This window comes from Neolamprologus brichardi, chromosome 23, assembly GCF_056152115.1.
Source record: "Neolamprologus brichardi isolate AB-2024 chromosome 23, ASM5615211v1, whole genome shotgun sequence".
Classification (NCBI taxonomy): domain Eukaryota; kingdom Metazoa; phylum Chordata; class Actinopteri; order Cichliformes; family Cichlidae; genus Neolamprologus; species Neolamprologus brichardi.
This window is the reverse complement of record NC_142125.1, coordinates 27,301,259-27,329,170: the sequence shown is the minus strand read 5'-3', so window position 1 is coordinate 27,329,170 and position 27,912 is coordinate 27,301,259. Positions and strand designations below refer to the sequence as shown.

The 27,912-nt window shown below is 39.5% G+C and overlaps 2 protein-coding genes across 12 annotated transcripts; one reads left to right on the top strand and one right to left on the bottom strand.

Moving 5' to 3' along the window:
- Nucleotides 1–9,364: 9,364 nt before the first annotated feature.
- arl13b (ARF like GTPase 13B) lies at nucleotides 9,365–21,163 on the bottom strand. 11 transcript variants are annotated; one of them, XM_006792781.3, is made up of 11 exons: nucleotides 20,594–21,163; nucleotides 15,794–15,864; nucleotides 15,467–15,716; nucleotides 14,289–14,394; nucleotides 13,911–14,113; nucleotides 13,417–13,531; nucleotides 13,153–13,306; nucleotides 12,467–12,589; nucleotides 11,650–11,844; nucleotides 11,375–11,443; nucleotides 9,365–11,170 (listed from the first exon to the last, which is right to left on the bottom strand). In XM_006792781.3, the coding sequence occupies exons 1-11, from the start codon at nucleotides 20,650–20,652 to the stop codon at nucleotides 11,133–11,135; spliced, it is 1,383 nt and encodes a 460-aa protein (XP_006792844.1). In that variant the 5' UTR covers nucleotides 20,653–21,163; the 3' UTR covers nucleotides 9,365–11,132. The 11 variants fall into 11 exon arrangements, 10 of the variants coding, with proteins under 10 accessions (XP_006792844.1, XP_006792843.1, XP_006792845.1 ...); XM_006792780.3 differs by having other exon boundaries at nucleotides 9,365–10,788; XM_006792782.3 differs by having other exon boundaries at nucleotides 9,365–10,647.
- A 4,730-nt stretch (nucleotides 21,164–25,893) lies between these two features.
- LOC148096240 (gamma-glutamylaminecyclotransferase B-like) lies at nucleotides 25,894–27,576 on the top strand. Its single transcript, XM_087836239.1, has 2 exons — nucleotides 25,894–25,953; nucleotides 26,500–27,576. Exon 2 carries the CDS (start codon nucleotides 26,524–26,526, stop codon nucleotides 26,992–26,994), a length of 471 nt encoding a protein of 156 aa, XP_087692365.1. The 5' UTR covers nucleotides 25,894–25,953; nucleotides 26,500–26,523; the 3' UTR covers nucleotides 26,995–27,576.
- Nucleotides 27,577–27,912: the final 336 nt, after the last annotated feature.

Sequence of the window (27,912 nt, the reverse complement as noted above, 5' to 3'; positions counted from 1 at the left end):
GGGTGAAGGCTTGAGTCAGGGTTAGGGTAAGGTTCAGGCAGGGACTTGTGATGGGTAGAGTCAGGATAAGTCTCCAGGAAATTAATGTAAGTTAATGTAATGTCCCCAAAAGTGATGGAAACACAACGTGTGTGTGTGTGTGTGTGTGTGTGTGTGTGTGTGTGTGTGTGTGTGTGTGTGTGTGTGTGTGTGTGTGTGTGTGTGTGCGTGGGGTAAGGGTCAAATGTTGGATGTATTTTGTTTTGTGAAATGTTTACATTGTTTATTTGTTGTTTATTTATTTGTGTTTGGGGGGGGCAGGGTGTCAAATTTTATGATTGATATATTATTAGGGACCCTAAAGCTCCCCCAAAATAGGGAGAATTTTTTTTTTTTTCCCCAAAATTAAAAAGTCATGCAGTAGAGGGTTAGGAAGTCATCCAAACAACAGGCACATATTAATGACAAACCTCGATTTCGGGATGGATCATCTCAAATGTTCTCTTGACTGAAGTTTGGTTGATTTCGGTGTCTTTTTCCTGGCATATACATATATATGTCAAACACCTGGATCACCTGTTGAGAAAAAAAGAGAGAAAACAAGCAAAGAAGAGAGCAATATAATAAACATCATCATCGCGATAATCTATGTGTATATAACAGTAAATACTGAATATTATTGTGCAGCACGTAAGATCGACAGCGCACAGTGTGCTTTGAGGTAGGAGCCAAAAAGAGTGTAGTTTGTATCTGTGATCACCCGTGTGTATGAGCACGCTTGTATTCAAAAGGTTCCTTCATGTAACGATCTGCTAGAGGGTGTGGAGAGCCATAGCCCCGTCCCCCAGGGCATGAAGCAGGTATGGAGGAGATCCAGGCTCTAGACATCCAGAGACCCCCAGAGCGCAAGAGTCCAAGGAGGACCAACGGAGGGCCAACAGTGCCACTCTCCCAGAAAGGGCTGAGGAGAGTCCCAGATGAGGGGTCACCCAGCAGCCGTGGAGCAGAAACGTGAGGGGGTTACAGTGACATGCCCGTGAGCTCCGCCTGCATCCAGCTGTGCCAGAGTGGACCGAGCCCCAGGCCCAGAGGCCAAAGGCACCGCACCCCCCAAAGGGGTCCGACCGAGCCACAAGCGCCAGGCCCCGACAAGCAGCCACCGGGAGTGAGCTGGTGCATACCTGAGCGCCGAGCCCCGGACACCAAGAACCACCAACGCACCGATGCCTGAGGGCGTCAGCCACCGGCAGGGGTAGTGGTGGGGGAGATAGGCCTCCAGACCTTGAGGGCTTGAGATGTCTCTCTCTAGATGTCCCTAGAGAGAACATCTCTCTAGATGTCCCTAGAGAGAACATCTCTCTAGATGTCCCTAGAGAGATGTTCTCTCTAGGGCAGGGGTCTGTCTCCTGGCTGCATGCCAGGTATCCTTGGGCAAGATACAAACCCCATGTTTACCTACTGGTGGTGGTCAGAGGGCCCGGTGGCGCCAGTGTCTGGCAGCCTCGCCTCTGTCAGTGCGCCCCAGGGCAGCTGTGGCTACAATGTAGCTTGCCATCGCCAGTGTGTGAATGTGTGTGTGAATGGGTGAATGACTGAATGTAGTGTAATGCGCTTTGGGGTCCTTAAGGACTGAGTAAAGCACTATACAAATGCAGGCCATTTAAAGAGGAAGAAATTCTGTATTATTTGAAGACAATTTTTGGCTGTAGCTTGATACATTAAGCATTTTTTAGCAGCAAAAGAACAATTTTTACCAATAACAAGAAACAGAAAGACAATCTTTAACTCCAACCGGTACTTTATGTGAAATATTCACTGTTGGGTTTGCTCTTTTAATTGGATTTGCTGGAATAAGGAAAAATAACCAATTTTGTCTTATCTACACAGAATGAAATAAGTATTTACTGTCACTGGACTGTTATTAAAACAAGAAAGTCTGCATCCATGCTGTTACACTTTTGAAAAATACTTGACTAATAATATGGTAGAAATTTTGTTGTGCAGGATTAAGTCATGGACAAAACCACAAATTAATTACACGTATTTTATACATTTATATAGGTTGGTTTCTTTTTACCAAATGTCTGTATATGCAGCCTTTTCCAACATGTTCAGGCAGTTAAGAGTCACAGAGGAATAAACAATTCCCCGACTGCCAGCAGCAATGTTACTTGAGTTATGAACAATAGTTTGTGTTAGTGAGGAGGCAGCCTCAGAGGGTTACATGTGATCAAGTCCAAGACACTGAGTGCAACATTTTCAGTCAACTTTTTAGCCCTGCTGGCAACAGTACAACTGCCCAAAAGATTTCATCTCTGCTCATGGCCCTTTAGCTGCTGCCAAGTGATTTAACACAACAGTGATTCAACCTATTCCCTGCCCATGAAAGCTTTTATGTTTGCTGTTTTAAGTGCTCAGCTGCTGTAGGTCACTCTCAGGAATGATGAACAGGAAGTGATGTGTTTTATGTTTCCAGTGGCAGCAGCAGCAGTTTTATTTGGAATAAACAACAAGCATAAAGAAATGGAGCTGGACACTTTTGATTAAGGGCAGATCTGTACACAGCATGGATTGCTTAGTATGAAGGATGTCTGAATGGTTTAAATGCAACACTAAACGAAAATATATGGCCCTTGTGAAACAACCCTTTGAAAAACAGCAGTAAAATTGACTTGTTGTCCCTTGTCCTCATCCACAAGGGTAAGCACTTTTAAATTTCCAGCACACCTGACATCTTATTATAAACACAGACCACCAAAACTCTCACAGAATGCCTGACTTCTCTGAGATTTAATAAACAACAATGTGAAACAACCTCTTCCATAAGCCATGTACAGCATCCCGGAGTAGCCCCAATCATATGCTACATCCAAGCTCAGCAAAAGTAGAGGGTAAAGGGGGGTATTATGAAGCCTCCAAGTAAGCTGTTTGGTTTCCTGAGCCAGTGCGCAGACATTTTGGGCAAAGTTATCAACTAGCAGGTTTAGTCAGCAATCTTGGGTGTCACACTGGATTTTTTTGCCCCCATGAATGTGAAGCAATCATTCTGAGTAAAATGCAGCTGAAAGATATGAAATTAAAAGTATTTATTCAAATAATTAATTTAAGTAAAATTTGCTTGGTATCAACTAAATGTATACCAATCGAGTTTATTTCATTTTACCAGATTCCTTTAAATTAAATATTTTACAGTGTTCTTATGTAACAATATTTCATGGAAATTGTACAAAGAAAACAAGAGTACAAACATTCAGCTCAGTGACATCCTGTGTTGAAACTCTGAAAGTAGCTTCTTTGTGGTTTTTTGTGCTCCAAAGTAAATAGTTATGACTTATAAACAAAAGAAGTAAAATGAAAAAACAAGGTTCAAAACTGTAAGAAGGACAGGGTCCCAAATCAAGCTTTGATATCTTTCCAGCTAGCTTACTTTTAAAGCAGAAATACTTATCATTGATCCAGACAAACTGTAATCTGTCATTTAGTCCTTTCCTGCTCCTTGAAAAGTTAATGTACAATCAGAAAACTCAGTGTTGAGAAACATATAATGGCACTATCACCCAGTCCTGCTCCGGCACCACCTGAGGAATATTGCAAGGACCCAATCAATACTGAGTTTTAGTGACACTCAGACTGTAATTCATGCTTGTATTTCCTGTCGGTTGGATTATTGCAGTGGGTTTTTAACAGGTTTCCCGCTGATATCCATTAACAGACTTCAAACACAGAATCAAGACTTCTTTCAAGGACTAAAAAACGGAATCTGTTACACCTGTATTAATGACTCCACAGATTTCAAGATTTTACTTACCACATTGAAAGCCCTTCTTTGGCTGGCTTCAGAAGACACAGGCTACTGGACTGCTCTCTTTGTATCATCAGCAGTGCAGCCTGAGGTCCTCAGGTAAGAACCTGCTAATTGTTCCCTTCTCACATTTAACACAAAAGGTGGTGGAGTGTTTACTGTTAGGCTCCTTGATTGAGGAAGGACCTCAGAATTTGGGGTGACTTGCACTTATGCAACAGGGCCAATCACGGTTCAGGGACTGCACTACAACATCTACATGATGGAAAAAGTGAAGTATTTTTGCGGCAACACTAAACATAGCCTCACTTTATTATTGATTAACAAAACCTCCCACTGTTGTGGAGGTGTTTCACAGACCCTTAAAGACCCATCTAAAAACATTATTTGTTACCTTAAAATAAAAGATTTTTAACTTCTTAAACAAGACATTTAAATCTGTACATACTCTTTTTGGGACATGTAGACTAATAATTTGATTTTTGGCAATGAAAATATGGAATATCAGGCAAAAAATATATACAGCTGTGGTCAGAAGCTTACATCCACTCATTGTGGGAATGAATGTCATGATAATATTATGCTTTTAAGGACTTCTTTGAACTGTTCTTTTCCCAGGGCACATCAAATGAGTTCTGGAGAAATGTTTTGTGGTAAAACATGTTTTTTATAGTATGTTTGGAGACATAAAGGTAAGGCTTTCAAGCCTGAAAATGTTTAACCAGTCAGTGGTTGCTGGAGTACTTTTCTATGTTGTGGTGTGCTGGGGGAGCAGCATAGCAAATAAGGACTCATCCAGGCTGGAGAAACTGATCAGGAAGGCTGGCTCTGTGGTCGGCATGAAGCTGGACACTCAGTGTGGCAGAGAAAAGGACACTAAAGAAACTGCTGGACATTATGGACAATGCTGGGCATCCTCTGCACACGGCCATAAACAACCAGAAGAGTCTGTTCAGTGACAGGTTGCTTCTCCCAAAGACAAGAACCAACAGACTTAAAAACTCCTTTGTCCCACACGCCATCAAACTGTTTAACTCCTCTCTGGAGGGGAGAGGGAGGACAAAGGAGGGGGGAACAACTAAGCTGTAGTGCCTCTCCACTTCACTGTGCAATTACCTTTTGTGCAATACTTTTTGTTAATAGTCAACGGTGCAATAGACCTCAATACTTAAAATGTGCAATTCACTTGTATTTTTATTTTTATTTTTAGTCCTATTTATTCTATTTATCCCCTTCGTATATTTTATTTATATATGTCTCTATATTTATATATGTGTGTGTATATATATAATATTCTGCTCACGCTCTGTAACTTCTGTCGGTGCTGTGCTTTTGGAAACCAAATTTCCCAGAGGAACCCACCCGAGGGATTAATAAAGTTTTATCTTATCTTATCTTATCTTATCTTATCTTATCTTATCTAAGAGAACTGTACTGTATAGTTGTGGTAGCATCATCCTTTGGAGCTGTTTTGCTGCCAGTGGTACTACAACATTACACTAATGATTAAGGAGGCTCCAAATTCTCCAAATTGGTTGAAACTTGGACACAGTTTGTTGTTCCAACAGGTCAGTGATCTCAAACACACATCAAGACTGGTTTTTATAATGGGTAAATTATTAAGCTTCAGGAATGGTCTTCCCAAGTTCTTGGCATCAACCCTACTGAAAATTTGTGAGCTGTTCTTTAAAGCTCGGTCTATGCCAGAAAACTAATCAATTTAAATTAACTCTACCAAGATGAACAGTCAAATATCTAGTTAGCATTATCCCAGGAGTTTGTTGATGGCTACGAAAGCCATTTGGTAAAGGTGATATATATATATATACATTAATTGTGTTGGTCACCCTGGATACATTGGGCCACAGATTGAAGATTGTTAAAGGGAGTCTTTGAGGATTCTCAAATCGTCATAGCAACAGTGAGCAAAACTGTGTTTTCTAGAGAAGGCTGCGTATTTATGACTGGATACATCTAATCTTTAGTCTGTGATACACTTAGACTACCATAGATTACCACAAGCAGAGAAAAAGCTCATTTAACAATGTCAGCAACATGACACCAAATCTGACCTTCAGCTAAACTCTATTTCACCGATGCTCCCTTAGCTTTAGAGATTATTTAACACACTCTTTAAAGAGTTTAACTGAAGCAACATCATCATTTAACATCAGGTTGAGTTCTAAAGTGAATAAAATGTAAATTATCCACTAACCACCTCCTGCTCGTGCTTCCAAGGTCTTTTACTTACCATTTCTGCAAGTTGTCTGCAAATTCTTCAGTTGTTATTGTGAAGATTGTGAATCCATTTTGATTTTTCTGGGTTAAAACCCATTTATCCCAATTTAAACCTTAATTTGTTCCCCATATGTGTAATGATGGCAGTGATGAGCACGCTGCTTCAAAAGAGAGAGCCACAGCACTGCAGCGTTTTCCGATTACTTACCTTAACTTGATATCACACTGAAGCATTTCCAGCACAGACACAACAGAACTTGATAGCTGAGTGTTTTGTGATACCAAACTGCATTTGCACAACAATACACAGAGACATCTATTGTTGAAGAGGAACAGAGACCAGTTTCTTGACTGACAAAATAGACCAAAATGCAACACAACCTCATATCATAATTCTGCAGTTTTTCCAACAAGGAACCCTCTTTTTTGTGATCTGAACCATTGTAAAAACTAAATAAAGGGAGTGCTAACCCTCTCCTCACTGTCTGGGATGTGCTTAAAGGCATTTGCGGTCATCAGAAAATCACTAACTAAAACAGATGCACAGACGCGGATTTTTGAGTGGGGTAAGGGAAGTAAATTACAACACTTCATCAGAAAACCACTCCTGGGATGAGATGGACGTCAAAGATTGATGATATCAAAGGATGCAAGCATAATGAGGGAGGGGATTGATGGTTAAAAGCGCCTGCTTAAGGGCACCAGTGCATCTGCTGTCCTCCTTCTGCAGGACACAGCATCATCACACCGATTTCAGCTCCGGCACTGCGAAATCCTTCACTTAAATGAAGCCTGCCTGCACATCGACAACAGGCAGAGCAGTAATGAGACAGCACATCATTTCAATGTTCAGCTTGCAGGAGACACAGGCTGTAGATGCTGCGAGCAGATGTTTGACAAGACCTGAATGAGGATACAGAGCACGCGAAAAACAACTATTTTTAGAGAGACTGAAGCTCATTTCTGAATTGTCACATGCTGGATGTGTTTAAGAAACATTATCGAGTCTCTCTCAAGTTTTCATTCTCCCCTTTTAGTCTTTAAAAATCCTGGCAAATACATCTCTACCTCCTGTTTCTGGAAAAAGAAGTAATACAGAAGATGAGGCCAGCCCACTCTCATCAGTACTTTAGCAAATGTGTAATTACTTTGTCAGCAAGGGGCTTAAATTGCCTACCATGCTTTAAAGATTTGCTGTAGTTTAAGGTTAAGTGTTATCCATCATTTCATCGCAGGTGTGAGGGGCCTCCCCCCACACCCCACGTTCCATTTTAGCTCTTTTACTATACAGGCTAATTCCACATTGGAATACATTTCGCCTGTGGGGAGTTTAATTTGTATTAGTGACAGATCACTACTGCACCACGAGATGGGAATGAGAAGAGACGCTGCTTCCAGGCTCTGTGTGTTTTAGAGCTGCGGTGGGTTCATTCAGTTTAGTTTGCTCTCGAAGCCCAAACACATGAATCTTACAGTGTTTTGTCAAACAAAGGAGCCAATTTATCAAATGTCTCAACATTGTACTTACTTGTTTTCATCTCTCCCTTCAAATTATTTTTGTCTTTTGCTCTCTGCAAAGAGCTGTTTAATGGACCTGCTCATTCAAAACATTGTTTCACTTCTGTTTATCTGTCACTGCTCCATGATGGAGATATCAGTATAAAAGCCACAGAACAGCAACTCTTCAGTACGAGCGTTGTTCGTGTTTTAGACCATGTAGGTGTACTAAAACCACAGCAGTTTGCTATCAGTCACGCCCAGTTGTTCCTGTGATATCTCTTTTAAAACACTGTTTTTCACTTGTTGCTTTAATAGAAAAGTAGAAACCACAAGTAGAACAACGACTCCTGTAGGTACACCTGTTTAACTGCCCACTATCACAGTATCTAATGAGACAATCACATGGCAACAGCTCAGTCCATTTAGGCATGCGGACATCGATTATGTGATTACACAACAACCATCTGTAGGATTTACTTGTTTCCGCTGCAGAAAAAAAAACTTTTTTCCATCGATAAGTCAAAATTTCAACTTACTTGGCAGCAGTCTAGCTCACAGGGAAATCATAAGCTGTAAGCTTAAATACAGCAGCCCGGGTTCCTTTGAGGCATGTCTTTCCCCACTCTCTCTCCCTGCTTTCCTGCATGCTCTTCACTATCTAGCTAATAAAGAGAAAAAAAATTCAGCTCACTAACTTGAAATTTCACTTTTTGGGGGGAAGTTTGAGTTGGTGAAATTTAGACTGGATGGATGGCAAAAAAAATCCTTTTCAGTGGTGGAAACAAGCTTCCATACTCGAGAGAGAATGGTGCGAAAAAGAGAAAATATACAGAAAATGTCTATGAAAGAGGTCAGAGGAAAATGGCGAGAACGCTTCAAACTGACAGTTACTAAAAAAAAACAAAAAAAAAACAAAAAACAACAAGATCCACCTCATCCAAGGTATACAGAAGAGCATCTCTGAATGCAGAAGTCCACACTTGGCGCCACTCCTGTAAAAAAAAAGAAAGAAAGAAACTGAGGCTGAAGTTTTGAGGGGTTTAAAAAAATTGAACAATGGAAGACAAGGAGAGTCTCAAGAATTCTGAAGAGTTGGTTGAGTTGCTGCCATATTCAGATGGTGCGTAAACAACATGCTGGTGGTGTAATGATGTGAGGGACATTTTCTTTGCAATCTGTGCCCCCTGGTACAAAGCAAGTAACATTTAAACACCACAGCCCACAGAAGTATTGTTGCTAACCATGTCCATCCCTTTGTTCTGTGCCTAATGCCTCATAATACCTAAGTGGCCAATGAGTTCATTATTCATGTAACATATACAAACACACACACATATATATATATATGAAATACTATAATTATGTTTCCATAGTTATATCCTCAGACGTCTGAGGGTGTTCTTAGAGACGTGTCAATCAAAGTGTGATCAGATGATGAACTTAGATTAAATATCAAGTACCATTAAGTACCATCAGACAGGACGATCTAAGTTTTATTTCTAACTAGATCTTTTGCTTATTTGTAGTTCTTTATTTATTGCGGCAGTTTGAGGGCTACACAGCAGATAGACCAGAGTATTATACAGTGAAGCTTTAAATACAAGCCTCACGAGTGAAAACCTGACTGCAAAATGGCACTAATAGCCATTATCGGCATTGCCTGAGAGACAGAAGTTTATGCTAAGCAGGAGCTGGATGTCAAATGCACTGCTGTTAATGTTAAGCTAAAAATAAAACAACAAACACTCCACAGCAACAGGCAACACATTTCCCTGACTACAAGTGCAAATACTTATGATGGAGAAATACTGCAGTCACTCAGTAATATATTTAAAACATCTTTTATTTTGCCATTATAAAATTCAATCTGGATAGAAAAAATATCTTTATTTTTTTAAAACATCTAGCACATTAAAAGAGAGTGAGCATGGTACTACAGATCTGAAATACAACATTGCAGGGATTTTTTTTTAAAGTGATACTTCTTTTATTACTTCTGGTGCACATATTCTCATGTGTTCTGACCCAATACTGGCTGTTCCAGGTGCTGCTGTAGAAGTATGTTCTTCTTCCCTTATCATCCTGACTGCAAACTCCTCCAGCACACAAAACAAACTTAACTGGGGCAGTGGAGTGTTCCAAGCTTCAGATTTGTGATTATGCTCGTCGAGATGCAATTTTAGTATTTTTTTTTTTTCCAAAGCAAAAATGGGCGCAGCAGACAGCCGCGCCGCAACAGCCGCAACAGCACCAGCTCACACCTCGAGGGCCACCTGAAAAGGCAGCGAGTCTGTCTTGAGAGAAATATCACTTAAAAAAAAAACAACAACAAAAAAAAAAAAAAAAAAAAAACGGACAGTGTAAACAGCAGAATGTGTTAAAAGCTCTGTAGACATGTAAATGTTCGTGTTTTAAAACAGTAGATAAAAAGTTTCTTTATAAACGTATACAATTAAAGAGTTTTTAAATTAGTGTTTTCCTTTTCTTTATGTTTTACATCAAAAGTCAACACAAAATTCTTAAAAAAAAGTGACTTCCACAAAATCCACTTGCCAGCTGTGACTCGCCCTCTTTACACATCAGTGCTGTAAAAAAAAAAAAAGGGGGGAAATGTTTCCGACTTCACAAAAGGTCAAATTTAAAGCACTCAGCTGTAATAAGCCACTTAAGACCGATACCTTTTTTTCTTTTTTCCTTTTTAAATCATTACTCAGGTGCCTGAGCCACATGGTGTTTTACACTAAAAACCCAGAAGTGCAAAAATAAATGATGTGGCATGTATACAAATAAATTATTCAGACATATTTAAAGGGTATATTTACATTGCTGTCGATTAAAAGCATCAGAGTTTGACACAGAAGTCCGAACTAACACTGATATTAATAGAAGGATATAAAGTCTACGAGCTGGAGAGAGTTCAACACCAAGTTGTGCTTTTGCTTGTGAAGACAGAGTCTGATGCACAGTTCAGGTGGGTTTCACAATGAATTTGTGAGGTCAAATTACAGCTTCTGAGCAGGACTTCCTGTCGCCACTCTGTTTAGTGTCCATCGCCCTTTCAGAAGTCCCCGGCTCCGGCATCCACAGCAGTCAAGCTTTTATTTGCTTGGTTGTCTACAGACCGCTCTCTTGAGACAAAAAGGAAAGGAGAATACAGTTGTGATTGATCAACCTCAATCGCTAAAAGAGGGTTTAAGAAATGATGTCGTGAGCATCGCCGTTAGGCCTCGGCCTGTTGGCGACCGGCGGGAGAGGTTTCTTGTAAAACTCTGTGGAGGGAAGGAGAAAAGGTTTGGTTGTGTTAGTACGCAACGTCCACGGAGACCTGAAATACAAATTTATTTTTAAAAAAGTAAGCACTCAATGGAAGCAACCGTGAAAGATGCTGCACAGACTGGAGGAAAATGAATACAGATGAATACACAGACAAGTCTTTGAGTTGATTTTATATGTCTGCACCCGTGAAAGATCCACACACACACATGCAAACACATGCCTGGAGAGATGCAGGAGGGAGAGAAAAATAAAGACAGCAACGTGGGGTTGAGATGCTAATTAACAGTCAGCGCACGTCTCAAGGCAGAGTTCAGGGTTTCCACTGCAACTTAGAAATCTACCGCCAACACTGTGAGACAAACACCAGGCTTCCTCCTTTAAAAGAAAAAAAAGAAAAAGGAAAACACATGCAAGACTACTATTTCCATGTAGCTTTAATCACTACTGTGTAGAGGAAACACTGATCAGGTGCTGCAGTTAATGAATGAGTAAGACCAAGTTAGTGACAAACTGCCGATGGTGGGTGGTTAATGCATGCACGTAAACAGCGGTTAACACTGACGGCACAAACAGCTTTACCAGAATGTCCCGTGTCCCCGAGTGGCTCTAGTTTCGGCAGCCTAGAGACTTTGGGCGTGGCCCATCCCACTAAAGAAACAAAATAAAGAAGAGAGGGATGAGGAGAACAGTGGAGGATCCTGAAAAGGAAAGCCATAACTAGCGGATTATCTCACTCCTTAAGAAGATCGAATGTTGCACACAAACAACAAAAACTCACAGGACCACAATGTATTTGTGTGATCTAGAGCTATAAAGCAGCCTATCAAAATGTATTAAATATCTTCCTATAATACCTCTTAAATATAAAGCAACAGGCTTTATATGCATGCTGCTGATGTCTGCAGTTTTGTTTATTAATAATGATTTCATTTGGGAGTAACCAGCAGGTCCTGTTGTCAGTCTTGGTCGAATCAAGGCCTTCTTCCGCTTTGGTTTGTTATTGACGGGGCTCCCATTGCCCTCGTTTAGGTCTTGTCCTATGTCTTTGCCTGTAATTATTTTTGTATTATTAACCATTTCTTGAATTGCAGTAAAATTCTGACATCTCATATATATAGGAACATATTTGAGGGTTTGTCCAGGACTCATGCTAAGCTCAATTCACATCTATTACGTGCCTGTAATTGTGTGTTGGAAGTCTTTTTCCATCACATTGCCGAGTAAAATAAATTATGTTGTTGGACGTTTTTTTGTTTTTTTGTTTGTTTGTTTTTGGGTTAGTGTCGGTGTCACAGTGTCCATATTTTATTGTGCAAAATAATTTTTATTGACTGTGGACAAACTTATGGTATGAATTTGAAAATCCTATGTCAGATTGTTCTCGAGTTAACGTGGGTGTCCACACTGCCTGCCCACATGGCAGTGTGAATACAATACCCCACCAGCCTTGTACGGCTAATGGGTAAAATAAGTTCTGCCAAATCCATCAAACATATCGCATTTTCTGTAGTTCCTTCACAATAAAAGTCTTGAATAGGAAGTGAAACATAACAGACGTTTTTCCTCACTGAGCCAATTAGTACAATCAGCCACTTTTGCACAACAGGGTGAGGGGTAGCAGTGGAGAAGCTGCATGTAACAGCAGCTCAATGTGATGAAGTACAGACTGACCTGGAGGCGGAGGAGGGGTGAGGCTCTCCGTTGGTCCGTCCTCTATCCTCAGCGGGTCCACCCTGTGCTTCCTCTTCAGGTGCAGCTTGCTCGTCTTCTTCTTGCTCTGCTCACCTGTCGTGGCTGAATGAACAGAGATGTGTTGCAAGTGGAGTATCCAGATGTTCAACACGAGCTTAACTATAACAGCTTTCAGCTTTCAACAGTGGGCCTAAGCAAGTTTAAATTAATACCCAAAGCCATCATTTCATCCTCTAATGCATCTACTTAAAGTTAAATCGCCTTTTATCTATGAGCACTCTGAGCTTAGATCATAATAAGAAGATGATTATCAAAAAGATGGCTTAATTTGACTGCATCTCTCTCTTAAATTTTAAAACATCTTGTTCAATAGTTCACTTTCAAAGTGAAAACACGCTCACTCGTTGCAAAGCTGAACAACAACACTGCCAGCGAAAGCTCTTCAAACACCCCCTCTGCCCTGCACATCAGGCAGATCATTTTTGTATTCATAAAAACTGTTTCGCACTCGGCTTACTTTTAGAAGACTTTCGAATTCTTTGCCAGAAGACTTAACTAAAGACATTTCATCCAATCAACTTTTCCTCAACTGAAACTTTCGACTGAATTTGTTCTAACAACTCTCAATTTCCGAGCTTGGGAGATCCGGGCGTCCTGAAACTCACCTGGAGTGTTGTTCTCTGGTGTTTGTCTCATGTCGCCCTGCTCCTCCTCCTCCTCCTCCTCCTCTTCCTCTTGATCAGTGGCTGCCCTGGGGCTGTTACACCTTCCCTCCTGCAGCTCTCTTTGCCTCTTCCTTTCCTTTTCTTTATCCTCGTTCTGAAGAAAACATGAGAGTAAAGGGCTCTCTGAAGCACTCTAACTTTAGAGTCTCAACAACATAAACCAGAGTAATAAACTATCAGCCCCAGAGTGTACACACAACTCACTTCAGAAATCATGCTCTCTATTGGCTGGAAGGGGCTCTGAATGTACTCATCATCGGGCTCATCTTCTTGGATGGGCCTTCCCTCTCGCTCTGCCTCCTCCCGCTCCTGTCGCTCTCTGCGGACAGATAAGATGTTAACCTTTCTGCTTAATGATATGCTCCTCCTTGGTAGCGGTGTCACATTTATAAAAAATTGATCTAAGGTCACATTTGATTAAAATGTGCATTTGTTCTAGCTCGTATTTCAGTCACTGACGGCAAGCTTGCCCTTTTCTAATAGAGGCAATAATTTATTTAGGGATAAATATCTCTTTGCAGACACTTTTGAAACCTTTGGCCTTTTAACATTTCCACTGCTCGCAGAGCTTTACTCAACATTTCTGACCATCTCCTTCCTCCTGTTATGCTTCAAAATATTTCTGTCTTAGACTTCCACTTTATAGTTTAACCTCTTCCACATTTTGTTTGCCACACTGGCTTCTGCTGCGTCCTCACCTCTCCTCTCGTATCCGCCGTACTCTCTCTGCCCTCTCTTTCTTGTCTTGCTCCTCCAGAGCGCGCTGCTCAGCCGTGTCCTTCTGCACTCGCTCGGTGATGGCTTCATAGTCTTTGGCAATGTTGCTGAGCAGCCAGTTCAGGCCCTTCTTGATGGACTTGTCAACCTTTTTCCCATAGCCTAAAACGGCTGAGCATGGTTCCTGTAGAAGAAATGTACGTTGAGGTTAAAACATTAACATCACCTCCAAAACAGCACAAACTTTTAACCGATGCAAATGTAGCTTTGCACCCACTAGATTAACAGGTCATCTTCACTGTTTTAAAAAAACTCAAAGCCATACTTTCTGTCTATCCATTCAGTTCACAAACACTTACAATCTGACAGAGACACTTGTTCTCATTAACAAGCTTCTCTAAGGACAGGTTCTCAATGATGTCAGCTTCAGCCAGTGCTCCCTCCTGGTCTTGTTTGTTTGCAAGTCTGAAAACAGAAAGGAAAAAACAAGACGTGTTGGTTACAGCCATCAACAGATCTCTGTTCATTCCACCGTCCATTAGTTTTGTTTCCACCTAGCTCCATAACAGTCCATCAGTAAGCTGGGGACCCAAATAAGTGCAGTGCCAAGTTTGATGTCTTCTCAAATTTCGCCTGCAAGTACCAAGGCGTAGTGCTACCTGCTCCACTCTGTGTGCAAGAAAAGTTTAACCAACAAGAGGACAGAGAAAAAAAAATAATAGAGAGCTCAGTAAAAAGTTCCCATTTTTTCAAAATCTGATGGTCTGAAACTCTCACAAAGGTAGATGGATGACTCGCTATAGTCTGTGTTTTTTTTAATCCACGTTATATAATTTTGTCTTTGATTTCCAGCAAAAGGCCTAAATCATGTTGTTTGGATGAACAGTCCTCCAAAACTCTAGACACACACAGACAGAGTGTATTCTCGTTTATACACAGGTAATTCTGTAACTTGCCAATTAGCAACTTGCTAATTCACACAGTGTGATGCATTTAAGGAATACCCATAAATTGTGGCTGCGAACAAACCTCGGTTAACCTCCCTCTGAATGGGCCATTGGCTGGTATATAAACAGCTTAATATTTTCACTACATTTCCTGAGGCAATCCAACTCACCCAGTCATTAAAGAGAAAGGTAAGGTAGTTCCAAGGACACTTATCAGACTAAATTTTTTGCAAGGTGCATAATTACAATGTCTGGAAATCTTATGGAAATCTGTTCTGATTGTGACTTGCTCATTAAAGCACTCTGCATACCTGGAAACACACTTAACTCTCATCTGTGCAGCCGGCATGTTGTGTCCTGATTACTGATTAAACAGATGCCTGCAGGAATCAACCTGCAGTGCACCCCGCATTCAACAAAATTGAAGCGAGGGCTGAGGCTTCAAATCTGGGCAATTTCTCTATTATCTCCATCTATTTCAGCTTACCCTCTGCACTTTGCTGGTCATTCTGTTTTCCCTCATGTGCACAGGCAATCTCAAAGTAAATTCTACTCAAAAGCTAATAATGTTATTTATTCAGAGAACTCACACTAGCACAGGCTTGCCAGCGATGCGTGGGTGCTGAAGGACCTCAGCCATGGTCTCCCGCGTCTCCTGGATCCGCTGGACATCGCTGGAATCGACCACAAACACCACACCGTGTGATTCCGAGTAGTAATTTTTCCAGATTCCCCGGATTCTTTTCCCGCCCCCCAGGTCAAAGATGGTCACTTCGAACTTGCCCTGCTTCAGGTCGACTTTGGAAAAGCCCACTGTGGGAGCAACGTCCCGCGGATTGTCTGAAAACACGAGCAGACAGAGGTCACGCATCCGCAAGGAGGTCAATAAAACATGATTCTGCAAACTGGATTCTCACCTCCCTGAATTCCCCGCACCGTGGCAGTCTTCCCTGCATTATCCAATCCCACCATCACCAGAGTCACCTTCCTATAAGATAGGAAACGGGAAAACATAAATATAGGTGCACACAAACGGGTCTACCACATTGCACAGAGCCTGGATGGAGTCTGTGAGCAAAAGAGGCTGTATGGCATTAGCTCTCATGACTCAATTGGGGCCACAGATAAGCCACTTTATAATCTGAACGCAATCAGACAGTGAGTCAACAACAGTCACATTGTGAACTGACACAAATAACGCATGACAACATTGCTGCGGATTGACTCCAATTAATACCTGTAATTGTTTTATTAACACCTGGTCGACTGTAGAACTTGTAAATTTGCATACTTCAAATTAACAGCAGAATAAAATGATCACGATCTTGTTTTTTAATCCTCTTTATTTCCATTAGAGAGCTGCAGTCAGCAGCAGTGGCCATTGTGAATATTTAAAAAACATGCCTTAAATGAACACTGGCAAACAAAGAAACAGATGCACAATCGGTCATCTGTGCAGCTGTGCAGCTATGCGCACACCTGGGTGGCCAGCTGGGAGGCTAATCTGGAGCTCTGACAGTCTTGGTGGAAAATTTTCATATGCAAGCATAAAAAACTTTTCTGAAAGCAATGCAAGATTTGCACCAAAATTAGCTACACTTGCTTAAAAAGGGTCATAATCACACTGTGACGACACTTAGCTTCAACTGAAGGAAGGAAAACAATGAGAGACGCGGCACTTCACTTACACTGGACGCTTACGCTGTAATCATAACCCAAATCTTGAGGCTTACATCAAAGCTCCCAACATAAATAAATAAATAAGTGGGAAGAAACAGACCAAAATATTAAACTGAGGAAACACACACTGAAACGGAGCAAGCTGACATGATAATAAAGCTCAATTGTAGACTTACACAGGACCTGTTCTTCATTTCCTAGCTGCATACTTAACTTTGACACTTTCGCCGAAAATACATCAACCGCACTATCCATCTAACCGTCTTCTGGAGCCAACCGGCCTTCATTAGGGTAGGCTCTCGGTATAAACCTCCCAAAAGCAAAAACAAAGGGTGAGGCACTGTCTACCTGCTGTGCCCTAACCCACAGCCATCAGTCCTGGCTGCTGTGAACACCTCATGGTGACAGGTCAAACTGAAGAGCCCTGCTGAACCACCTGGCTGCGGGATTAGGTGAGGATTTCTGATTAAGTCCAAAGGATGAGATCCTTCCCACGTACCACATGAGTTAAGCACTGTCAATTACATTTTGCTGGTCTTGCTGCTTTGTACTGTGGGTCTGAAGTAGTCTAAAGTCTAAACAGCACAGAACAAATCTCTTTCACTAGCCATCAGATCACTGTACAAAACACATTTCTGTCTTCTCTTTATTAAGGTGACATTGTTTATATACTTGCTTTTACAATCATGTTGAAACCTCTTGATTTTTTCCCCTCTTATCATCTTGTATGGAAAAACGTATGATACTGCTTCATAACTAACAGAGAGAGCCGCATTGTACAGTGTTTATTTACATGCAGCGGTCCCCAACCTTTTTTGGGCCACGGACCGGTTTATGCCCGACAATATTTTCACGGACCGGCCTTTAAGGTGTCGCAGATAAATACAACAAAATAAAACTAATACCGGTACCGAAAAAAAGAAGATTTATTCATAACACACGTGAAAAGACCCAGGAAAACCGAGTTAACGATAAAAACCATAACAAAATAACGCTGAAAACCGATAAAAACCCTAAAAACTATACATTTCACACCCGAGCCTCAACTCTCGCGGCCCGGTACCAAACGACTCACGGTCCGGTACTGGTCCGTGGCCCGGGGGTTGGGGACCGCTGCTCTACAGCACATATTGCCTGGTTACCTCTGCTGCCTTGTTACAGCCACAGTACTTACCAGTCACAGGTCACAGGTATTTAACACTAGATGTGATGCTTCTTCACACTCAAACTGGAAGAACTGGATTTAAATACTTTTCTGTCTCCAAATTGAATGAGCAATACAACATAATAGATATAATTTAAAAAAAAAAAAAACAACAACAACAACAACAACAAGATTAAAATATCTGATTCCACTGGTATATCTTTAAAAGGTTTTATTTGGATATCTGGAAATACAAATGTTTTGTTAATTTGTGAACATGTATCATTTGTACGCAGGTCTCTTGGAAAAGACATCTTACTCTCAACCAGCCAATCCCATTTAATTAAAAAAATTTTATAATAATAATTTCTAAGATTAAATTAAGAAGATTAAATAATCTTAAATCTAAGAATAAATGTAGGTTAAAATTAAAATATCTCTCTTTATTAATCTATAAAATTATAAATTAGAATTTTAAATTAAAACCGTCCACCACAATTTCTATAGCACTAAAAAGGAATCTTGAGTTTATTTCTGTTTTTTTTGTTCAGCCAATGGTCCAATCCACAAAGTCAATCAGTGCACAACAACAACCCAACAAATGTAATGATCTAAAGATTAAATCTTTGTGCCCCATTAACAACATGAGCAGCACTAACACAAATGCAATAACACATGTGTAGTCAGTCTAATATAATGTAAATAATAAAAGGCAAATGCAAATTATACAAGCAAAGATTTGTTTTTTAATATGAAAAATTACTTAAAATAACAAAAAACTATATGTCAATAAAATAATGTAATAATCAAATTGGTTGAAATTTAATTTTAATAAATCTAATGACTTTTAAATATATATACACACACACATTGTGTGTGTGTGTGTGTGTGTGTGTGTGTGTGTGTGTGTGTGTGTGTGTGTGTGTGTGTGTGTATTTATTAGGGGTGCAACGATACACAAAATTCACAGTTCGGTTCAATATTTTTTCAATACAAAAAAAATTTTCATGCTTTTTTAATTTGTCATTTATTAAAATTATAAATATATATTTTAACTCAAACATACAGTTTTTAAATCTAATGTTGCTGAAACAACAAAGGGATCATTTTGTTCCCACTAGTGCTGTCAGCGTTAATCTGAAATGACGTTAACGCCACAACACTGCAAATCTCTGTTAACGAGCTACCGCGGATCACCCAGTGCGTGGGGCTGGACGGCCAACACGTTAACGAGCAAACTGCGCTAACACACTAGTTCCCACCAATGTAATTGAGCATTGCGTGGCACATCCGACATACTGTTTTACTTTAGTCCATGACGCGCTTACCTTCAGGGTCATACTTCACATGAAAACCAAAATAGTTCCAAAGGCCAGATCCGAATGAGGGTGGGGGAGGTTCAATTTGCCATGTTGCAACGAGCTTAGCTTCTGTCTTGCTAGCTTGCGCTGCACTCAGTGGATCTGCGCTCGACAGTGCAGCCTAGGCTCTCAACACAGACAGCATCGTCAGAAGAAAAGTTGATAAAATAAATTAAAAATTTTGTATTGTTCGATACATATGCGTACCGAACCGAAAGCACTGTATCGAACGGTTCAATATCGAGTATCGTTGCACCCCTAATAAATAAATAAATAAATATATATATACACACACACACACACGATTCGCACTACAACCTGCTTTGCTTCTTATCTGTAGTTATTTTTATTTAATTTAATAACTGTACAGTACTCTCTGTATATAGTAACCACTGTCCTTGATGTACATATGTAAAAAATTGTGTATGTTTCTGTTCCATGTCCTGTGTACTGTTTGTTTGTATATGTGTCTTTTTGGCTGCTGTTACAACCAAATTTCCCCTTGTGGGACAATTAAAGGATTATTCTATTCTACATACATACATACATACATACATACATACATACACACACATATTTTGTGTGCCCACGCATGTATAAACACAAAACACAATTAAAAAAAGCACACATTACTTTAACCTCCTAGGACCTGGCGTACACATATGTGGACATCACATTTTGGGTTGTCTAGACCAAAATACTTAATTTTTCTCTACAAGGGCCTGATATCAATAGACGAGGACGTTATACTGCCACTGTTCTATCAAAGTTTAAAACGAATGTCCTCAAATGTGGATCTCATTTTTCTCAGAAACAAAAATTAGGTTAAAAAAAAATAAAAAAAAATCTGCTAATTCTTTGTTTTTAAATTCATCAGGTCCCAATCAGCCCAAATATCAAAGAAAATTTCTAAATGCATGCCATGAGAGTTCGGGTCTTAGGAGGTTAAATATGAGGAACTACTTAAAAAACAATAATAAAACAAAAATGTGACATGGTAATAAAATAAATGATGTGGTGTGATCTTCTGATAACACGTTGATAGAAAAAATAAATATGTTAAACTTAGGTAGAAATGCTATAACACTATAAAACAAAGGCTGAAATCCACACTGTATAAATTCTTTGGTTTATTTTAACTTTAAAAGTTGTTTTATGTTACTTATTTATTAGAAGAAAAACTGCATCTTCAGTATCACAAGATAAAAGATCTAATGGCCTTAAAAAAAAAAAGGCCATTTCTGCTGCAAGAAATAAAAAGCTTAAGGGGATTTTTTTTTTGAAGCTAACTTTAATGGATTATGTCATAAACTAACAAAACTGCAAATACAGAACTGTCTCGGCTTTATTAAAAGGTTTATGGGGTGTGATGTGTCGGTGATAGTATCTCCTTTACTGCTTCACTGAAAAATGAACTGAATGTATACAAACAAGCAGCTCCACTTTTCGAAGCACCTCAACAGGTTGAAGCTGTGCGTGATTTCGGAGTGTGGAGCACTGATTTTGGGGCATCATATCGCGACCTAACTTACCTTGCAGGCTCCTGCCAGCGTTTTAGCCAGTTGCAACAATTCGCCATCAGGCTAAACATCGCAGTCCGGGTCCGAATGACTGAGTGGTGGTCCAGGTGGGCAGCGACACTCCACTATCCAGCCCTGTTCAGCCAGCTCATCGACTCTTAACCTAAACTAGCTACATGGCGAACTAACCCATCAAAGTGTAAACGTTTAGCAGCTTTTAAATGCCTCACCCAACTTACGTCGGTGAATAATTTAGTCGTTACCATGTGTTTTCAATAAATATTAGCCTGGAAAACATTATTTTCCAGAAGCTGAACATCCCGTTAAACGAGGCTAGCTAAAGCTAATGTAGTTAGCAATAACGGTATTTGTAGTATCGTTTAGTTTGTAGTGTAAGCAAATACGTGAGTCGTTTACCACTTACATCTGAGCCCTACTCGCCAATAAAATGTGGTCGTTTGTAACCAAGCGCATAAATACTGAGTATTTTACTACTGAAATATTCGCTACTTAGCGTTAGCCGATTCCTAGCGGTCTGCTTTGTTTACGCCGTCTTTTCTGCTGCTAGGCTGCGGACGTGCTTTCGTCATCTTCCGTCATCAACAAATCAGCGCCAGCGCAGATTCCGAGCCTGCGCAATCGTTACAATTGTGAACAATCAAATAACCTACTACAGCTATAATGCCGAGGAATAATAATAATTTGTTGTTATTTTTTTAGTATTTAATTAGCTGGAAAAGTGTGTCCACAGCTAGCACATTTAAATTAGACCCATCAGTTACATTGCTCTGCAATACTACTACTTATTATTATTATTATTATTATTATCAACAATAATATAATTGCTCTATGTTATGCTCTCTGAAGAAAATGAGAAAGAGAAGGGGATGGATGGAGGAACAATGGTGAATCAAACAGCTCAGGGGGTTATAAGGAGGAGCTGAGGGCAGCTATGAAAAGTTCAAAGACTGGAAAAGCAGTTGGTCCTGGTGGCATACCTGTGGAGGTATGGAGACGTGTAGGAGGTGGACAGTGGACTTTTAGACCAGATTGTTTAACACAGTCTTGGAAAGTGAGAGAATGCCTGAGGACTGGAGAAGAAGTATACTGGTACTGATTTTGATATGCAAAGCTGTACCACATACAGAGGGATAAAGCTGAGGAGCCAAACCATGAAGATATGAGAAAGAGCTGCTGAAGCTAGGTTAAGAAGAAAGGTGATGAGTATGAGGATGAGGTGATCCAATAGGTAACGAATAGAACAAATGTCTGGACCTCATTCATCACAGTCCCTCCAATCAACCAGATTAAACATTTCTACATCAGCAAATCTGTATTAAAAATCACATTTCACCATAAACACACAAGTTAAAAGGTGTGAAACAGCAGAAAATTAATTAAGCAGTTTGTATTTGTCATGAAATATCAGATATCATTCCTAATACTTCTTCTAATATCATCCTGCCTCCCTCTACTGGCTCCCTTTATTAGTTTTTTGATATCATCCACTGTACCTGAGCTTTCCCCCCCATAATTTTGTTTCATATCACCAGAATGGACTCTCTTGAGCTGAGAGAAAAAAGGAGACAAAGACAAGCCAAGACACGGCGAGACATATTTTTAAAGACAAATTATTTCCTATTGCTCCATCAGTTACCAATTCCCTTCATTCTGCCAAAGCACAAAGTTTATTAGATTCTTCCAGCTCGCCCGGGCTGAGTTGGGGGCTGTTTTGCTGTTAGACTGAATGTCAAGTGTCTTTTAAGGAAAGATGGATTGCACTTTATTTATTCCGGGGCTGAGTTATTTGCCCCAGTTCATCTCAGCAAGTACTCGCTGGTGACTCTGCAGTCGGAGGAGTGAGACACAATGAGGAAAGCACGTCTTTTAGAGAGCCTGTCTGAGGAAACATCATCTCCCTCCATCCATCCCTCCCTCTCCTCCGAGACATCTTCAGCTTAATTTTTATGAGATGTGTCTGCTGCTCTCATAAAGCCACAGTAATCATTTTTATTTGTTTACTGGGATCCAGTGCAGCTCCAGACAAAGAGCTTTGAAATGGAAAAACCAGGCAGCGACTGGTGAAAATTTCAGTTAAAGTTGCATGTAAAGTGTATTTTCAATATATTAAAGCAAATAAGAAAAGCATTTTAAAAAAATACATTGTATGTTATGCAGTATAGAATTCCTAAAATAATGCTGTGTCAGTAAGAATAAGTTCAAAAGCACAGAGCATATATTTGGTGTTTATTTAGATAAAAGATGCCAAACCAGTGAAACTTCCCTTTCTGTCAGTGTAAAGATGTTTGAATACATATTCAATATATACACATTCAATATATATACAAATTAATACAAGAAAAAATAGTGCAATTTCAACAGCATCCCTCAGTTTTTCTATATTCTACATGTTGCGGTAGTAAATGAAATAAATTTGCCAGAATGAATGAATAAATGTGTGACATAGCTCATTGCCCCGACACTCCTGTAATTAAAAAAAAAAAAAGAAATCATTAATTCACAGAAATGTTTTATTAATTCATTCATTTTTACCATTGACCCGGTGTAAAAAACACATTTCTTTAGTCAATAGTGGAAAAAAATGTCATTTAAAATGATTTAGCTGTTTATCTATTACTTAATTACTGTGGTGTAATATGAAGGACAGTGGTAATGGGGGAGGTCTACATTCATAGGAAAAGCTATAAAACCTGTGAAAATACACTTAACAGTTCAAAATCTATGTCCTTCATATATTCCAAAGCATCTAGTGGGCCAGATTGGAGGCCCCCCACCTCTTCTGCACTTTGAATGAACCCAGTTTTTTATTCAAAGTAATATATTTGCAATAAAAAAAAAATTTAAAAAGGAAGGCATAAAAATCCAGCATTCTTTTAATATAAGTTCCTTTCCCTGCCTGGTTTTAAATGTAAAAATTGTTTAATATATAAGATCTGTTTTGATTTTCCATGTATATTTTATTTTATGAATGCAAGATTGGGCTCAGATGAATCAGGTTTTAAACAATATGCTGTTCATTGCTGTAGGGTGACTAGATGTCTGGGACTGCAAAGCATTTTTATCCACCCTTCCCTCTTCCCACACAAGGAGGCAATGTCCTGCAATTTGATTGGCTGCGGTTTACAATAGTGAACGCTGCCTAAGAAAAGTCTTACTTGAAGAGATGATCCATGCATGCATGTTTCCTGAAATCCAAATACAGGAGTACAACAGTTGTTGTAACAGATACTGAAGCAGAAAACATGAATTGTATACAGACTATAACACCAGCACCATAAAAAAAATACTTTACCTGGTGGGTTGCAAATGTATTTCATTTATGAATGATCAAAGTTTCTTCCTCTCAGCACATTATGCCCCACAGAAATATGTGTTATGTTTTAAAATGAACCTGAAAATATTATTCATGTTTTATATGGACAGAGATGGAAAGAGTACCTTCGGCTCATTGCATTTGAGTTGACCTAAACCTCCACTGACTGACTATCATTCATAAAACTTTTTAAACTTTCACTCAGTTTTCTAGAACTGAGTCTTAAGAATGCTAAAACAAAATAATATGAAAATGTCAGTAAATAATTAATCTGACATGTTTTAAATAATTAAAATTGGCAATTAATCATTAATTATATATAAATGTATAAATAAATCAATTAATTATGTAAATGTGTTTTTGATTAATTAAAATGAAAATATATAATTATATAATTAAATAATTGCCTCAAAATATTGTTTTAAAAACTTAAAATGTATAAGTCTTTATACAAAACTATTTATTTCACTATTTAATTTATTATTTCCTGGTTCTTGTGCTTCAGTGCACCCCATGAAATAAAATAAACAATCATTGCAGCTTGTCAACAGTTATCTGGTTACTCTGGCAGACTGATTTTGGATAATGGATTGATCCAGTGGACATGGGGTTGGCAGGTTTCCCAGAATGCATTTGGAATAAAATCACATCAGCTGTTTCCTCCACCACTGCGAAAGTGCCCTCAAACTGTGAGTAAAGTTTTGGAAGATGATTTTTCTCTGTCACCAAATGCATTTTTTAGTTGTTTTTCTAAGGTAAAAATGTAATGGCATAATCTGAATGAAAATGAATATCTGGCTGGTTTATTGAGAGCCTGTTTGCAAAAATAATTACATTTTTTCATAGCTGTCAGGTCCTGTTAGCATAACAGACAGCTTCCCTCACCCTCTGTCAGCTGACCGGGTGATCGGAGCCCATGGTACCCCTTCCTGACCCTCGCCTCTCAGTGAAGGTTAAACACAGGTGATAGGTGATATCTAACAGGTCATGTTTGGTTTATTTTAGTTTTGTATTTGTTCCCAAGCAAATCAGTTAAGCTGAGATTATTGTTTAATTTCAGAGTTTTAGTGAACCTTATAGGAATGCTCTCAGTATATATTGAAGTGAATCATTTGCACATCTTTATTTCCTGATGTGGACAGGTCATACTTTTTGTTGAGAACAGCTTGTTTTCAATTAAAACTAACATAAAAAAAATGTAATACATAGGGAGGAAAGTGAGAGCATTTTCACTGGGAGCAGAACCATCTGGACCAGCATGTTGTTCATGCTGGTCATGGATATCCTGACGAGTGATGTCAAGCCTGCTCCAGAAATTATTCAATTGTTTGTTTCTTAATATTTATTCAACTGTATTCAAAACACCAGATGTCTGCTATAAGTTTTGGAAGTCTGGAGTTTAAAAAAAGAAGAAGAAAGAAACATCTGAGCTGTGTGTTTTTTCTTCAGGTAGCAGTGGGAGTTACTTGTATAATGTTTTTAAGACAGCTCAGTATGAACCAAGCAGTTGATTCATCTGTAATATTTAATTTGAAATAATGATGTACAGTTGTTTAACACTTTTTTCCAAATCAGTTCAGTGTTTATCCCCTTTCAAAATAATTTTATATTTTTTTATGCCTTTTCCGACTTTGATGGGTGAGTTTGGCAAACAAAATTAATTTATGATGCACTGCAGCACAAGAACAATGAAAATAATAAACTAAATGTGAAATAATAAAATATGTCTTTAAATAAAATCCACCCATCAATTATCTTCCACTTAAGATAATAAATGATACTTAATCCAAGATAATTAATGATACATTTCGTTAAATGTATAATGGTTTATTTGTTTCATTTGGATTTCAGTATAGTATAAAAGCCTTTTCTCTGCCTCCTTTCCCACGAGGCCCTTTTTTCTTTGGCACTTTAGCGCCCTCTATTGTTTCCGCCATTCTTTAAATTGCTTCCCTGATTGCGGCATCCTTGGCACTTCCTTAAACTGTCACGGTGGCGGATTTTTTAGAAAGGAATATCTACTTACTGCTCATTCAAGGTTGGTTTGCTCTTCTTTACGATAGTTTTCTGACTGAGACCCAAGCAGAAAAACATGTCACTTCACAGTGTGTGTTTTAAAACTGCACTTCCGGTAACGGTATTTTGTAACAGCTCGAGTGTGGTGTGGAGTGCAGGGGCTGGTGAGTGGTAGAGGGGAGTGTGGAGGTGTCACAAGAGCATAGATCAGTGACGCAGTTGGGGGTGCTGATGTTTGAGAGCCTCCACACCTTTCTTCTGGAGAGGTGTGCAGGTGTTGTAGGACGTATTTTGTGATAGTAATGTTTAATCTTTGCATGTAATGGTAATCTGCTGATTGTTTTCCTAATTAATGAGGAAAAGGAGAGCAAACTACTAAAATAAAGTGTTACATAGATTTGACTTTCATTTTCTTTTATTTTGAAGGTCTGATCATTTTAAATTAGATCAAATTTCCACCTCTGGATAAGTGACTGATATAATACAGAGTAACAGTTAAAATTGGATAAATATATTTGACAGTAATACTTGCTGCTCACAGAGGTGTTTCTCCCTCTTTACACCACAGGTGTGTCTTTGGTCCTCTGTCCTCATGACTCGGGTCTTTGTGTACGGCATCCTGAAGAAGGGGCAGCCCAACAACTACCGCATGTTCGACAACAACAATGGAAAGGCCGAGTACCTTGGCTTGGCGTTCACTATCCAGAAATACCCGTTAGTGATCACTACCAAGTACAACATCCCTTTTCTGCTCAACATCCCTGGCCAGGGTCACCGAGTGCATGGGGAGATCTACAAAGTGGATGACCAGATGCTGAAATTCCTGGACACTTTTAAAAGCGTCCCAACGTTGTACCAGCGGACGGTGGTCCAGCTGGAAGTGAAGGAGTGGGTGGGGAAGACGGAAGGAGAGGAGATGCTGTCACCAGGGAGCATCACGGAGGTGTTTGTGTACACCACCACGACGTACGAGCCAGACTGGCCCTCGCTGCCGTGCTACGAGAACTACGACTCAGAGGGAGATCACGGGCTCAAATATAGGCGTAGAGAAGAGCGGGACTGATCTCATCATGCTGGCAAAGTTGCTTTTATTTTTATAATTTATCTTATTGCTGTGCACCTAAAACAATGCCCTGTAAACCTTTGTCAAAAAAATGAAGCTGTAATGTCAGACCCTAACCCTTTTTTAAAAAAAAAAAAAAAAACTGTTAACAATGTGTAATTGTGTAGTGCTGACTACTTGCTGGCAAATATTGTGAGCTAATAGAATTTTACATATATATTGTATGTAAAAAAAAAAACCCTGCATGTAGCTTCCAGGTGAAGCTAATGCACAAGTGCCTTGAACCTGCATTGTATGGCCAGCCTGTCCTTCCAAAAATGTGATTGCATAGAAGTCTGTGAGGAAATGACCCAGCTGCTTACTTGATTTATGACCTCACCAAAGAGTTTCATTATAAGTGTGTGGTCTCAATGCTATTAAATAAGACTTTTATTTAATGGCATCTAGGTTAAGAAAGGCTTAGAGCAGGCGTCTCAACCATAAGGCCCAGGAACCAGATTCACACAGATATGAACTCTGGTGTGTTTAATCGTTACATTCCACTTGTCTTTGATTACCTCTGAAATAAAAGTTAATTCCTGATTTCTTTTGTTTGATCTGTGCTGTGTTTGTTCCCACCAGGGGATAAGCTTTTATTCTGCGTTGTCATAAGCAGAATGAATATCCTGCAAACTACTTACAGGGATTTAGACATATGTATTTATCTTCTTTATTACAAGAGTCACGTATTCATGATACAACCTCTCTAATCCACCAGGTGTCGCTAAAAGACAGGCTGTGTTTTTGTACCAGCAAACCAGCAAAGCAAGAGATGTGGCCCCTGAAGTCTGCTGAGGGGCCTCATCAACTCACTGGTTGCACTACTGATAGCCTCTACCAATGTTGGTGCACACAGATGCAGAAATAGAGATAAGGACT